Source organism: Pleurodeles waltl, chromosome 7, assembly GCF_031143425.1.
Source record: "Pleurodeles waltl isolate 20211129_DDA chromosome 7, aPleWal1.hap1.20221129, whole genome shotgun sequence".
Taxonomy (NCBI): Eukaryota; Metazoa; Chordata; class Amphibia; order Caudata; family Salamandridae; genus Pleurodeles; species Pleurodeles waltl.
In genome coordinates, this window is record NC_090446.1 from 311,605,046 (window position 1) to 311,621,511 (window position 16,466).

Genomic DNA, 16,466 nt, shown 5'->3' on the forward strand with positions numbered 1-16,466 from the left:
GACCGTCCTTTCAGCAGCCCCTCTTCCTGGCATAGTATCCACCGGTCCAGAAGTGAACTGAGTTGATGGTGTCTGAAGTCCAGTTCTTATGCTTTCTTGGTGCTTTTGAGGTGGGAGGAGTCTTCAAAGAGGCCTTTGAAGTGGACAGATGCTCTGCCCTGGCTCCATACTTACTACAGAAGGTTATGGAGCCCTTTGTGTGGCATCAGAACAGCCTATTCAGGTAAGGGTGGCAGCTTCTTCCCATCCTGCCCTGGACGGCCCATCAGTCACACCAAAGCACCTTGTGTGTGGCTATCTGGAGGGAATGCCCAAGAGCCCAGTTGTCACCCACCCAGACGTGCATTAATGAGGCAGAAGGTACCAGGTGGTTAAAGACAATTCCAACTTTCTAGAAGTGGCATTTTCAGAATTACAATTTAAAATTGATTAAATTGGAATTTCAGAGGTCTCAAACTTGAGGGTCCCAGGTCTTCCCAATCGGAGATTGTAGTAAACTGGGTTCTGGTTGTAGTACCCCCTACTTTACCTGTGTCAGTAGGTTTTGACTGTAGTGCACTGATCCTGCTGACCAGGACCCTAGTGTTCTCCCCTAAAATGTGTTGCTGGTAAACCTTTACACCCCTCAGTTGGCATACTGGCTCACCCATGTAAGTCCCTAGTAGATGGTACTTAGGTTTCCAGGGCATTGGTATACCAGGGGACACCCATGGGCTGCAACATGTATTGTGCCACCCATGGGAACCCATGCAAACTGCATGCAGGCTTGCCATTGCAGCCTGCATGAAATGGTGCATGCACCATTCTCCTCAGATCCAAGGTTTGCCTTATATCATGGTCACTGCATTGAGACATTAAGTCACCCCTCTGGTAGGCCCCTTAGCCCAAGGGCAGGATGCCTATCCCAAGTGTCAGAGTACCCCTGCATGATCACGGCACCCCTACAAACCCCAGACTCCATTTCTTAGGCTTCATAAGTGCAGGCAAGCCATCTTAAGGCATGTAGTGGACATTGGTCAACACTAGTTGAACTATAAAATGGCTTCTCCGAAGCTAGGCACATGTGGTATCAAATATGTTGGAATCATGCAACTACACCAATTCCAGTGCTAGTTGCATGGTTCCATGTACCCCGAGGGTTCCTTAGAGAATTTCCCCAGTTCTGCCAATATTGCCAAAGCCAAAAGGCTTGTGACCAACACCAGGACCACTGACTTTGCTAATGGGTGTTTTTCTTTTGCATTTTCCCTAGGGTCTTGGCTGTGGCGCCAGGGGCGCTTTTGGGACAAAGCTTTAAAACCCATTTCAGGTGCCCAGTTTAAGATTGAAATAAAGAATGTATATAATGGCATGCTAGCTACTTAAAAATGAAGCCCAAGTTACCTGCAGCACCCAAGAACCAGTCACTCAGCCTTTCCATGCAGAGAAATCTTACTCCAGGGAAGAGTTAACTTCTCTACTAAAGAGAAGCTAGAGGAAATACTGCTTGCACTACTCTGTGGACAGTGAGGGACAGCTTGTTTTTAAACCATTTTTAATGGACCTTTTACTGCTCGTGATAGGGCAGCGTGACCAATTCCTCCTCCACAGACGAAAATTATTCACCTTAGCAAGAGTATGCTAGAAGCAAATTATACTTACCTACCTACTAATCCACCTTTGGTTCCCTGAGTAGCGTACTACTCGCCGACAAGCGCTTCAACGCCTCGTTAGGGGGTAGTAAACGCTATATAAATGCAATTACCTTGCTCAAGCCCTTACAAAATCTTTCAAACCCAACCATATGACGCTTTTAGGAAGGGGCGAGGTCCGCAGGTGCGTAGATTGGTCAGTAAGATTTGGGGGTGGGATGGCGGCGAGTTTCAAGTTTCCTCAACAATTATGCTGGCATATCATGGTAAAATAAATATTATAAACTGGGCATGTGAGGGGAAGATTTACAAGGCAGGGAGAACAGAGGAGTACGGAATAGTGTTATTTTAAAGATAATGTTGTAAAATAACCAACACTTTTCAAAGTCAAAACAGTGGAGTGACTGGTCTGTGTGCGCGCGCGCATGGAAATCTCCAAAGCGAAATCCGACAGCCACCTCACCATACCCGACTGAAAGTAAAGGCTCTCAACTACTTTAGAGAATCCATTTATTAGGGTAGGTGTAACTCCCCCATCGTCCCCCCCCCCCCCCCCCACGCCCCTGATGATTGGAATTTGTGTGTGTGTAGGGATAATATGTGCGTGAGCAAGTCTAGATGTGACCAGCGCTCTTAAGTGTCATATTTCCATTCGTCACTAGCACATCCACGATAGAATTTTTTGTGTTTTGTTCTCTGGGGCGTCGAGACCTCGACCTCCCATGACAAAAAGAACTGCAAGTCCCAGAATGCTAAGCAAAAAGCTGGGCCGAATAAGCTACCCATGCAGGAACCTAGAAAACGGGACAATTATACCTAAAACACTAGTTTCTTCTGCTTTTACTTAAAATTAAAACACATACAATAGCTTATCACGAGGAATACCCTCCGCCTGCAGAATGTGGAAAGGGGCCCTGAAACTCTTATATGTGCCTAGGTCTTGGTGTGATTGGAGGGCCCTTGAAGGCTGCCCTCGCGCTGCAGCTCAGGGGGCAGACAGCACAAGTTCAGAAACAAAAACTACATGTTTATCAGAAACTCAAAATATAATGTCATTAATAAATACCCAGCGAACAGTAAAAGGTTATTTCAAGGATAATGATAGGGAAACTAAGAAAGACCCTCGACACACTTATCACATTAACAAGCCCACCTAAAGTCACTCTATAGGTGCAGCTAAACACTAAATCAGACAATTTAAAACACACAATTTAAAACACTATTGTAGCAAAGCACTGCATAGAAAAGAAAATGGCGAGGGAGAGCGGAAGAGAGAGCTGAAGGTAAATAGGTCGGCTGGCCAGTCAACAACATACCTGTCAACAAACAAGTGAGAGCAGAGAAGCAAAATTCCAATACCGGAAACAGTGACTTTTGTAGCAAAAATAACCGCTTCAGGTGAAGTCGTTTTGCTTAATTAGATTAATTAGCATGAAGGGACACTCCCCAAAGGTGCAGGGCCCGATAGCATTTCCAAATAAATGTTCTCAGAAAAGACGACTGCGTGAAGATCCTGTCTTAGTATGAGTTTCTTTCTGAAAAGCTCAATTTTAATGATCTGCCCCATTAATAAGCAATGTCAGAGATACGTTTTCGCACAGAATCCACATCCAGTGATGCATAGGAAACTTCAAAGCGTTCACGGTGTTTTTAGTTCCTTCTCCAGCGCTCAAAGCTATCAAGTGACTCATTTTCTTATGTAACAAGTTTAGCCAGACCTTAATTTTTTAGCCCATATCGAATTGCTTTGTGGGACATGTGGCTTCATTTTTACCGTAGTAAGTATGGACTCGGAAATTCAGATATGGAAAGTACTAGTGGCTAAAAGACCAGAGCTGGCTGAAGGTATCACAGGTCGCTTTAGACCAGTAGTCAGCTGCAACGTCTTTTGTATTTGTGGTCTCGTTCTTGCACTACTAAAAAGGTGCAAAATACACTGCGACAGGACTGGAGCTCAGGAAATAATAAGTGGATTACTACTTATTGGTGGGTAAGGACTGGCGTCAGTTATATGATAGACTTACAAGAAAAATGGCACCACCATATCTGCACTTTTTTGATGCTAAATCATAAACAGAACTTTTGAAATATGGCTCCATGTTATAATTCCAGGCCAAACGGTTACGAGGTGAATCCATGTTACCGTGACACGACTCTCACAATCCTGGGCCTTTGTTCTCCAGATCATTTTTGTGATGTGTTTAGTCTTATTGGTTTAATTAAAGTGAATTAACACTACAACTCCCAGAATGCACTGCTTTCACAACTGAATACCAATTTTGCATTGGTCCATTTATGTGCTTGGGATTATTTCTCTAAAAATTTGATTATTGTTGATTTTTAGAATGGAGTTCCAATGGAGCATGTTAGTATGCTTAAATCCACCTTCTCACAGGCCTATGAATCATAGCTCCCTCTCCCCAATGCTGCAAACATGCAAACCTTTCAGTAGTTGCCCCATCCTCTGTGGCGCCCATCACCCCTCCTGCAGATATGTGCAGCCAGGGTCTCTTTACTCATGCATGAGGCTCAGGAACAGGTGTGAATGGGCGAAGCCCAGGCAGCTGTGCATGAGAAAGGGCCTAGACCTTAACACGCCCTGCTCCAGCCGAGTCGCATCTGGGCATGGGGCGCGCACCAACGCATAGCGCGCCCCCAGGACAGGTGCAGGCCGGATTGGACAGGTTCCGTGCGGCGACCCAATGGTGGCCGTCGCGCAAAAATTTGAAAATCACGCTCACCCCAAGGGGTGAGCCGATTGGTTGAAGGGGGTGTGGTGGGGGGCTCCCAGGCGACCAGCAGGGGCAGCCAGAACTGGCATAAAAGGGGACTCTAGTCCCTCGAGGGTCAGGTTGTTTACTTGACCCCGGCTACCCATGACGATGGGTGCACACCTCCAGAGGACTGGAGGAATTATTTTTGCCTCGCCTTCACCTCTGCCCTCGGCCTTGTCTTCACCTCTCTCTGGCCTGGGGCAAGGACAGCTGGATGGGAAACGCCAGCTGGGTGATTTAAAGGTCTGCCTTGACCTTTTTGCGACCGGCTCTTCCTGCTTTACCATGCTGTTGGGGCCCTGGGACCAGGAGAGGCATCACAGACTGGATAAGGAGTGGTAGGGGGTCGTGGTGGTATTCTGGGGTGGGCAGGGGTTTTGTTCTCTGCTGGTGTTTTTGAAAGGTGGTGCTTTCCTCAGGTGCTGCAGGGACAAGAAGCAATTGAAATAATTTTGTCCTACATGCAGTTTTTACATTGTGCAAATTTTCTTTGTATATTTTTAGGCCAGTAGATGGCAGTATTGTTTCATTAGTAATTCCATAACTTGTTGTTGTGTTTTTGGCAACCCCCCCCCCCCCTTTTTATGGGCGAATGCAAAGCGCTCAGTCCATTCAGTAATCTCTCTTTGGGCTTGAAACCACGCCCATGCCACATCAGTCACTTACATTGGCTTGCCTTTTAAAATCGGCTTGCTTTCATTTGTGAAAGGCATGCATACGTTATGCCTTTTCCGGTGTTTAGCCCACCTACACAGCACCGGTAAACTACTAGAAACATACGAGGCTCGATGTTTTGAGCCTTGAGTCCAGACTACTTTATCTGTTTATTTTCCAAGCAGCGCCATTGCGCTGCATTTTACATAGCGCGATCGCACTGCGTTTTTTTTTCTTTACACTGCTAATAGCTCTAACTCGAGCAAATGCGAGACCCGTTACATTGAAAATGCTTGTTTGATATTGCCTGCTTGAAAGTATTTATAGTTGTAATTTTAATTACTGTATTATTGTTGTGTTTGTTTGCGAACCTTTTTTGACTTTGCTTTTTTGGAAGGATTTCTAGCTATTTACTCTCCTTTTGCATAATTATTGTTCTGATTTGTTTGTTGTGGCAGCCGTGCGTGTTAGGGTAATTTATTAGGCATGCCACCAAAACAGGTAAAATGTAAACTTGATGTGGAGGCAGTTATGGGGCGCCTAGATGCTATGGACCAGGTGCTAGCTCTCATGCAATCAGCTCTGATGTCACTGGCACAAAAGGAGGCTGATGGCAATAAGCTGGGTGGCGAGACTCCGGTAGTAGAGGTGGACTCTGCACCAGATCAGGGTGGGCGCCCAAGCCAGGCTGGGGTCCCTCCAAAATCAGCATTCCCCCCGGTTCCTAACAGGGCTAAGAAGGTTGCACCCAAACTGGGAGGAGGGGGGAGTCAGCCCCCAAGAGGACAGTCGCTGAGGGGACACGGGTCCCCAACACGGGAGAGGCAGACACACAACCAGAGGTTGCCATCCTGGGAGCAGTGTCAGGCACAATTTTGGAGGGAGCCAATTCTGTCAGCGAGCGGGAGCCTGGAGGGGACCTGGTTAGCAGATTGGCAAAACTGCTGCCCTGGCTGGCGAAGTTAGGCAATGCCCCACAGATGGATTTGGCAAGTGAGGGGTCAGCATTGGCCACGTTAAAGGGTTTAGCAATGGGTATTAGTGCAAATCTGCAAGGGGCTACCACAGGAACACACGAGCCCCCTAGGGCCACAGCCACCACATCGGACTAGCCCACCCCACCTACGACATCCTCCATCACCCCACCGGCGGTTGAGGGCGCCACTGCAAGTACAATACCACCACCACCAGAGAAAAAAGGTGAGGGCGCTACCCAACCAGGTGGGACACATGATCAGGTGCTTTCTCCTAGGGATCAGCTCGGACCTCACGTATCTAGTGAGATAAGGACAAAAATTCAAAAGGGCACATTTGTCGATATTTTTGAGCTAACAGTAGTGAAGCCATCTGATGAGGAAAATAAGGACATTAAGGATTGCTCCCACAAATGGAAGAAACCTAAGGTAGATGAGACTATTATAAATTGGATAAAAGGGTTTACCATTTATCAGTCCATTTTGCTAGAGAATTTCCTTGAACTAGGTCCTCAAACTGGATATTTAAATAAAATAGTGGGCGCGCATGAGGAGTTTGGAGGAACCAGTTGGAAGGATTATGACAAAGCATTCAGGTTGAAAAATGTGTCAAATCCTGCTATGTGCTGGGATCAAACTGATGTTAATGCATGGTTGCACTGTATGATTCTGAAGAAACCGGAAGCCAATGTCCAGTCTCTTTTTAGGGGGCCCACAGCCAACGGGGATCGCGAAGGGGCGTGTTGGGCTTTCAACAAGAGAGCATGTTCTAGGCCGCATGGTTCCTGCAAATTCAAGCACAATTGCTCCTTTTGCAGTACGGCAGGGCATCCTGAGTTCAAATGTTTCAAGAAGTCCAAAAAAAAGGGTGGGCAGAAATGAGGATAATGTTTTCTTGGTCCCAGGGGCCCCTTCACCTGTGTCTGTCTTGGCTATGAACCCTTGACTTAATTTGTATTCTCGGCACAACATTTCAAAAATATTGTATGAAGGTTTCCACAATGGTTTTAGGATCCCAGCTGCAGGGGTGCAAGGCCCAAATTTTTGTAAAAATCATCAGTCTTTAGACATTGCAAAGGAGGTAGCTGAATGCAAGATATGGAAGGAATTGGGTTTGAATAGGATTGCTGGGCCATTGACAGCCGCCCACTTGATGATTTTGTTTGCTCCCCCCTGGGGTTGGTTCCCAAAAAGGACCCCACTGAATTTCGGTTGATACACAATCTTGCAGCTCCACACGGAGCTTCTGTGAATGACGCAATCAATCCAACGCTCCGCTCAGTCAAGTATGCATCTCTTGATGGCACTCTGACTTTGCTGAGGGAACTGGGTCAAGGGTCTCTCATGGCAAAAGCAGATATAGAATCAGCCTTCAGACTTTTGCCTGTTCACCCTGATGATTATCATCTGCTGGGCTTCCAATTCAGAGGGGAGTTTTATTATGACAAATGCATGCCCATGGGTTGTTCAGTTTCCTGCGCATATTTCAAGCAATTTAGCACATTTCTGGAATGGGTCTTTACACAAGTTTCAGGGTCACCTAATGTCATTCATTATCTAGATGACTTCTTGTTCCAAGGACCGTGTGGATAAGATAGGTGTGCTAAGTCTTTGACTGCATTCAAGTTCCTGATGGATGAATTTGGCATCCCTTTAGCTCAGGAAAAAATGACAGGTCCAGCCACATCCTTGGTATTTCTGGGAATCAAAATAGATTCGGTGAGCGGGTAGTGCAGATTGCCCTAGGATAAAGTCATGGCTTTCAGAGCATCCTTAGAAGCCTGGTTGGCGTCCACAAAAGTCACCCTGCGTCACCAACAGGTGTTGGTGGGTCAACTTAATTTTGCCCTTCGGATCATTCCAATGGGGCGCCCTTTCTCACGCTCTATTGCTCAGTCCATGTCTGGCTTAAAGGAGAAGCACCATAGGACTCGGTTGTCTGCTGAAGTAAGACATGACTTAAGGATTTGTTTGGCTTTCCTCCAGGATTTCAACGGGGCAGTGGTGTGGCCAGCCCCTCGGCGATGCAATTGGGAAATTGGTTTGTTTCCTGACTCGGCGGGTAGTGGTGGTTTCAGGGCCATTTTGGGTACCAGGTGGTGCGCACAGGCCTGGCCTCAGGCTTGGCAGACATCCGGGTTGGTTAAGAACACCACCTTCGTTGAGTTATTTCCTATAGTGGTGGCACTACACATATGGGAAGACCAGCTTCACAATCAATCTGTGTTTTTTTTGGTCTGACAACATGGCGGTGGCCCAAAGTATTCATTTTCAACATGCTAAGTGCAGAAGGGTGTTAAGACTTTTCAGGCAAAACATGTACCAGGTATTTTTAATAACGCAGCTGATGCATTGTCTCATTTCAAGTTTCAGGATTTTCGGCAGTTCCACCCAGGGGCCGAGTTGGAGCCCACATATTTCTCGGGACAGCTGTGGAATCTTGGAACTCACCCTTGGCGGATCAAGTGGCAGCCAGCCTCGCACCAAAAACAAGAAGGGCATATGAGAATGTTTTTAATAGTTACATAAATCACACATCTGCTGACCCCTTAGTGCAGCCTGGTTCCTTGAGTGGTTGGTTGGGTTTTCTTGAGCTTTTGCGAGGTCAGGGTAAATCTGCTGCGAGTGCCAGGTGTCACGTCTCAGCTGTAGCCTTTTTTACCAAACTAGTGGGTGGGGCTGATCATTCTCGATCTTTTCTTATCAGACAGGCACTCAAGGCATGGGAAAGGTTGGAAGGGTCGATCCTGTACCAGCGGCGCTCCATTGACGTGGACAAGCTGGAAAAGATCTTGGGGGCCCTGACTGGGATCTGTGACTCAGATTTTGAGGCAATTCCATTCTCAGCAGCCTTCGCGCTTGCCTTTTACGGAGCTTTTCAAGTCTCAGAACTTGTGGCCAGGTCTAAGCAGGACATTCACGCAGAATCTTGGCAACTCATGTTTTCTGGAAAGGGGGGGATTTGGTAATTACTATACTACGGTCCAAGACAGACCAGTCTGGGAGGGGCGAACAGTTAGTACTGGGGAGCGCTGGCGACTTCAGTGGTTGCCCAGTATGTGCAGTTCGTCCCCAGGTTTCTTCAACCTCTTTATTGGTTCATGCATCTGGTGTCCCACTCACTAGGTATCAGTTTTCCCAAGTATTGCGAAAGACCTTGCTGGTAATTGGCATGCATGGCAAATTTAGTTCCCATTCATTTAGGATAGGGGCGGCAACATCAGCAGTGGGGGCAGAGCTCAATACCGAGACGGTCAAAGAAATTGGGAGGTGGAAGTCAGATTGCTATAAGCGCTATGTATGCCTCCATATGATCTAGGAACACTTTTTTGACACACGCCAATGATCACATCTGTAATGTTTTTTCCTTTCTGTTCTCAGGACCTCTCAATTTACCATTGGGCACATGGCTCCCGCCAGTGTTTGGAGGGTTACTGGACATTCCTTTGCGCTTCGGGCGTGGCCATTCTTCAACCAGTACCACAGTCTGGCGCAGGACACAGGTCTCCAGTTTCTTTGGATAGCAAGAAGGGGTCTGCGTCTTGATGGTCTTCCTCAGCTCGTCGAGGAGGTTCTGCGACAGTGGCTGCCAACGCCGGCACTCATCATCCTTCACGTGGGAGGCAATGATCTGCCAACAATCGGGAGGAGAACGGTTTTTGAGGACTTGATGGTGGAGATCTCCTGGTAAGCAAAATGGTGTCCAGGGGCTATCATAGCATGGCCCCATATCATTCCTAGGCAGATTTGGAGGTCAGGCTTCTGAACACATCAATGCTAAGGACTGTTGTGCACGAGTGCCTTCAAGGAGAGGGAATGTTTCATGAAGATGGAATACACCTGTCGGATGGTGGACATACTGCGTTTGTTGAGAACCTGGTAGCATTTTCAATACAGTGTCTCTCTCAGAACTAAGCATCTTGTCTTCGGGGGGAGGCCTGGTTGGTCGGGAAACCAACCAGGCCTGTGGGAGGGAAGGAGTTATGTTTGGGCACAAAGCAGGTGGATAACCTTGGCATCAAGAATACTAGTGAAGGCGAACTCAAGACGGTATAAGAAGCTTTTGGCTTAAACCAGGGTGGCGGTGCTGTGGGTGTAGGAAAGGGGCTCGGGACGACCGCTACCGCAAATGTCCATAGCTCCCCCCACGGTACTCCATTACATGGCCCTGGAATTTTCGAATTTGGGGGGATGGAGACTGCGCCAGGGGATCAAGGTATGGCCCAGTTGCCCAGGACCATCCCCTTCGGGTGCCAGGGGGGATCCCTTGCTTAGGGTTGGCTCTGGCATGGTTGGATTGGGGGACAGTTTTCATGCTGGCCACCACCCCCTCTATCTTGAGGGGTCAGGGGAGTCTTGCCTTGTGAAGCATAATTGGTTTTGGGGGGAACACGGCCCCCTGTCTACAGTCGATGCCACAGGTGCCTGGTGGGTGAACAACCATGACTCCTTTTAAAGAACCTAAACTATGACTTGAGATGCATATCGTAAATAAATATTGAAATTTAAGGATGAAAGAAAATAGAGTAAATAAGATGATGTTTTTATGTCGTGTTTATGTGGTTGTGAATAAATACGGCCTCAGAATTGTTATATTCTCTATCTAAGGAAGGTTTCAGTCTGCTTTATTTACTGTAAACATTAAGTACGCTCCTCCAAGCAGAGGATCATAGATGGGAATCAGTGTGAAGTATTTGGCTATTTGGTTGGAGGTATAAATACGGTCCCCCACCTGTTCCTCTTTGCCCAAGTGTATGTAGGTGAACTGCAGTTACATTTCAATAAACTACAGTCACCGCAACGAAAGCACAGAACACAGGGAATGTTTTGCAATAAAAAATGAAAACTTTCAGAGATTTATCCGTTTACGGTCCTTTGATTTATGTAAAAAGTGCAATTTAATCGGAAGAAAATTTCCTACAAAAGGAATTATAATGCATTTCGAAGTTAAGACATTTTGTTTGTACAGTGGAGTTGCGTACTGGTGTAGCATACAGTTGCCAGCAGTACAGTACATGGGCGTAGATTAAAGTGGCATACACTAAAGTGTAATAAAATAGAGTGGTGAACAGTATAATAGGTAGATTAGAGTGGAGTGGAGTACAGTCGAGTCAAATAGAGTACAGTGGAGTGACATACAATGGATCAGCGCACAGTGTAGTGGTGTATACTGGAGTGTCGTAAAGTGAAGTGGTGTACAGTAAATAGCCTAGAGTAGAGTGGCAAAAAGTGAAATATTATAGAGTAGCAGACAGTGGAGTGTGTAAATACAATACGATGTACTACTGTTGAAGTGTGTTAAAGTATGTCTATGTTATGAGGCTGAAATATATATTATTATGTGTAAATATTACTTTTGGCAAAATACGTAACTCGTGTAAGTAATGTTAAAATCATAAGTTGTATAAAACACAGTGATATATTGTGCCACAGCATACCGTGGTAAGGTCACGGCATACCACGGTACATAACAGTAAAAAGTGATTATGTGATTGGTTAATGGCTCTGCTTGCCAAAGGTAATACGCAGCCCTACTGTATAGTTTTTAATGGCAATTTTGCATTATTCAGCTGTCTGCGTTTCGCTGCGTTCTGTGTTAGGGTCTCACACAAAGGTAAGCATTAGTGTTTTTTGTTCACTACCTATTACCATTTTTAAAGGTTATAATAAGTTAACATTTTGTTTACAATTTTATATATATTTTTATAGCAGACTGTGGTGAAGTGAGTATTTTTTAAAGTAGCGCAGTAATTTTTACTAATTAATGTGCTACTCTGTACACTTTTGTTTTTGCATATTTAGTGATTCAAAAGTAGAAAGTGCACTTTAACACACATTTATAAAATTTAGAGCCAGATGTTCTACCCAGAGTTTTGCAACTCTCAATTTGCGACTCATTTAAGAGTCGCAAATTGAGAGTCGCAAAATCATATGTACAAGTGTGCTTCACACTGTTTGCGATTCCCAATGGGGTTGCAAATGACCTACCTTTTTAATATTCATGAGGTAGGTCGCAATTTGCTACCCCACTGGGAATGGCTGCACTCACAGGGATGGTAGGCTGCTGGGGACAGCAGACCACCATGTCTGTGACTGCGTTTAAATAAAGCATGGTTTTTATCTTAACCCCTTCACTGCCAGGCCTTTTCCCCCTCAGGTGCCAGGCCTTTTTTTGGCTATTTGGGGCAGTTAACGCTTAGACCCTCATAACTTTTTGTTCACACAAGCTACCCCCGCCAAATTTGCATCCCTTTTTTCCAACATCCTAGGGATTCTAGGGGTACCTATAGGGGTTATAGGATTTCCCTAGAGGAGACCAAGAAATTAGCCAAAATACAGCAGAAATTTTGTTTAAAAAAAAAAAAAGGGAAAAAAGGCAGCTGAAGAAGGCTTGTGATTTTTTCCCTGAAAATTGCATCAACAAAGTGTTTATAGTGCTAAAATCACCGTCTTCCCAGCTTTCAGGAACAGGCAGACTTAAATCAGAAAAACACATTTTTAACACAATTTTGGCATTTTACTGGGACATATCCCATTTTTACTATTTTTTGTGCTTTTTGCCTCCTTCCAGTTAGTGACAGAAACGGGTGTAAAACCAATGCTGGATCCCGGAAAGCTTAAACCTGTCTGAAAAGTAGACAAAATTCCAAATTCACCAAGAGGGCATTTGTGTAGATCCTACAAGGTTTTTCTACAGAAAATAACAGCTGAAATAAAAAAATATTGAAATTGAGGTGAAAAAAGCAATTTTTCTCCATCTTTTACTCTGTAACCTTTTCCTGCGATGTCAGATTTTCAAAAGTAATATACTGTTACATCTGTTGGACTCTTCTGGTTGTGGGGATATATTGGGCTTGTAGGTTCATCAAGAACCCCAGGTACCCGGAGCCAATAAAGGAGCAGCACCTTGCAATGGGTTTTCATTGTATACCTGGTATTCAGCAATTCATTTTTGGTGTAATATAAACAGTGAAAGATGGGTATCAAGGAAATCTTTGTATTTCCAAAATGGGCACAAGATAAGATGTTGAGAAGCAGTGGGTATTTGCACATCTCTGAATTCCGGGGTGCCTATACTAGCATGTGAATTACAGGGCATTTCTCAAATAGATGTATTTTTTTACACACACTGCCTTACATTTGGAAGGGGAAAATGTAGAGAAAGACAAGGGGCAATAACACTTGTTCTGCTATTCTGTCTTCCCAAAAGTCTCCTGATAAAAATGGTACCTCACTTGCAAGGGTAGGCATACTCCCTGGGGCAGGAAACGCAACATGAACACGTCACATTTTTACATTGAAATCTGACGTGTTTTTTGTAACGTGCTTAGCTGTGGAATTTGGCCTCTAGATCAGCCGGCACCTAGTGAAACCTACCAAATCAGTGCATTTTTTAAAACTAGACACCTAGGGGAATCCAGGACTGGGTGACTTGTTGGACTCTCACCAGGTTCTGTTACCCAGAATCCTTTCCAACCCTCAAAATTTGGCCAAAAAACACTTTTTCCTCACATTTCGGTGATAGAAAGTTCTGGAATCTAAGAGGAGCCACATACTTCCTTCCACGTAGCATTCCCCCATGTCTCCTGATACAAATGGTACCTCACTTGTGTGGGTAGGCCTAGTGCCCGCGAAAAAAAATGCCCCAAAACACTGTGTGGACACACTAAAATTATCAAATACAAAACTATCTGTTTTTGCGGGGGGCCATCTGCGTTTTTGGTCCTGGGCTCCGCAGCCATATAGGGAAACCTACCAAACCAAACATTTCTGATAACTAGACACCCAAGGGAGTCCAGGGAGATGTGACTTGTGTGGATCCCCCAGTGTTTTCTTACTCAGAATCCTCAGCAAACCTCAAATTGTTAGCTAAAAAAATCACATTTTTCCCACATTTCTTTGTGGGATCACTGCACCGGGACAAATTTCCTACCACCCAACGTTCCCCTCTGTCTCTCGGTAAAAATGATACCTCACTTGTGTAGGTGTAGGCCAAGTGCCTGTGACAGTGAAGAGCCAAAAACATGTCAAAATTGAGGGAGAACCGAAGTGGGTCCAAAAGGGCAGTTTGAAAGAAAACATTTTTAGGCTAAGTGGGGCAGAATTTTTATCGGAATAGATACGACAATGCTGGGTGGTGGGAATTTTGTGGATTCCTGAAGATTCCGGAAGGTTACATTACAAAAATGTGGGAAAAATGTAAAGTTGCAGGATTTCAGGGCATTGTGGGTAAGAAAATGGTGCAGGTGCATGTGAAGCACACCACCCTGGACTCACCCAGATGTTTAGTTTTCAGTTTTATACATGGCAGCCTCCCAAATTCTAAAAAGTGCAGCCCTCACCATTTCAAGTGGGACAATTTTGAGAATTAGACAAGCTCTCATGGCCCAAATGAAAACCAAAACCCAAAATAATCAAATGCCCTCTTGCTTGCCATGGGATAAGATGTTTTAGTGTGTGGGGGGGAGAGGTGAAAGACTCTTAGCCCCATCAGTTGGGGTAGGGGCATAACCATGCCCATTCTGGTAGCCACCATCCCACTATTTTTTTTCTTCTATTCCCTTGCATTGAGTAGGCTTTCTGCCCCCACATGGAGTGGATCAGGGGTAATTGCCCCATCCGCCCACTGGTGGGCAGAACAACTTTGGCCCCATTTATTTGGGGTGGGGGTATGGCCATACCCCACCCTCTTTTTTTGAAAAAAAAAAATCTTTAGTGGTCTCTGGTGGGCTTTCTGCCCCCCTTGGGGGCAGATGGGCCTTACAAAAATAGGCCGATCTTCCCCAAGGGGGCAGATATGACGAACAGTAATGTGCCCCCACGGGGAGGGACCCTTGCCCAAGGGGGCTGCCCCCCCCCAAAAAAAACACACACCACCCCCTGTTGCCAAAAGGGTTTCTGCCCCCAATGGGGGCAGATTGGCCTAATAGAAATAGGCCGATCTGCCCCCCATGGGGGGGCAGAAATGGCCTAGTAAATTTCCCCCCACAGGGGAGCGACCCTTGCCTAAGGGGACGCTCCCTTTGCGTGAAATAGGCGCAAAAAAAAATACCTGGTGCCTAGTAGCATCTGCCCCCTTGGGGGCAGATCGGACTAATAAAAATAGGCCGATCTGCCCGCAAGGGTGGCAGAAATGGCCTAAAATAAATTTGCCTCCCAGGGGAATGACCCTTGCCTAAGGGGTCGCTCACCTTGCGCAAAATTGACACAAAAAAATAAAAATCCATGGTGTCTAGTGGTTTCTGCCCCCCTTGGGGGCAGATTGGCCTAATAAAAATAGGCCGATCTGCCACAAGGGGGGTAGAAATGGGCTAAAATAAAATTGCTCCCCATCGGAGTGACCCTTGCCTAAGGGGTCGCTCCCCATCTGTCAAAAAAAAAATCCCTGATGCCTAGTGGTCTCTGCCCCCTTGGGGGCAGATCAGCCTAATTGAAATAGGCTTTTGCATTTCTCTTCCGATCCGCGCTGGAAGCTCAGGCGGCCTCTGATGAGGTCAGCACGCGATCGCACCCTGATGTCATCAGATGTCACTGGGGTGGTCGGGGGACAGGGGGAAGAGGAAGCAATTCTCCTTCCAGCCCTGCCCATGTGAGGGGGGTGCGAGGCCCCCAGGAGGAGCGCTAGCGCTTCCCCAGATGGCCCGTACCGGGACGAGGAAAAGAGAACCTCATCCTGGGTACCCAATGGGTTAAATGCATCCTGTTTTCCTTGAAGGAAAACGGGATGCATTTAAAAACAAAAAATGAAAAGTTTCCGTGGGACAACTGCCTGTTCTGAAAAAAAATATTCTCACATCCATTCACAAAGGGGAAGAGGTCACTTGGCAATCCCTTCCCATTTGCGAATGGGTTAGCACCAATTTTAAATTGGTTCTAACAGCGGTTGTTTTGTGACCGTATTCACAATCACAAAACAATCATACATCGCACTGCGACGAGCAATTAGCAAGGGAATACCCCTTCCTAACTGCGCCTCGCAAACCCCTTTTTGCGATTCGGTAAAATAGATTACAGAATCTCAATATTGGGTCTGTGCATCGTGAAATGCTTTTTATTTCCAATTCTGCGAATTGGGCCGTTTGCAAGAAGAAAAAAGCTTTTTACACCTGGCCCATAGTGTCTTATAGTGTATTTTCAATTTTTCTAAATAAAAAAAAAGCAAAATTGGCACTGTGGTACCACTTTACTAGAGTGGTAATAGGTATGGGAAAAATACCAAACATAATACTTACTTTGACCTAAAGGCGTAACACAGAACACCAGCAACCTGAACCTAAAAACAACATGGCTGCCTTTAACTTTTGTAAAAAATAGTCATTAGCCAATCACCTAATGACTTGTCACCACTATGTACTGCAGTAGTACTGCTGTACAACCACAACAACAGAAACCACTTCGTTAAAAACCTTTAAACGTACAAAGTACTTACCTAC

General features: G+C 45.7%; 1 protein-coding gene across 2 annotated transcripts in view; it reads right to left on the bottom strand.

The window, feature by feature from the left end:
* LOC138304057 (uncharacterized) overlaps window positions 1-16,466 on the bottom strand; it is a 191,855-nt gene that overhangs the window by 12,019 nt on the left and 163,370 nt on the right. Inside the window, exon 1 of one of the 2 annotated variants that reach the window (XM_069243759.1) lies at window positions 4,074-4,315. The exons of the other annotated variant lie outside the window; for it this stretch is intronic. Coding sequence (XP_069099860.1) covers window positions 4,074-4,092 — 19 coding nt within the window. The 5' untranslated portion in view covers window positions 4,093-4,315. Of the gene's footprint in view, window positions 1-4,073; window positions 4,316-16,466 lie in introns of those variants that run through there. 2 annotated transcript variants of the gene reach the window in all.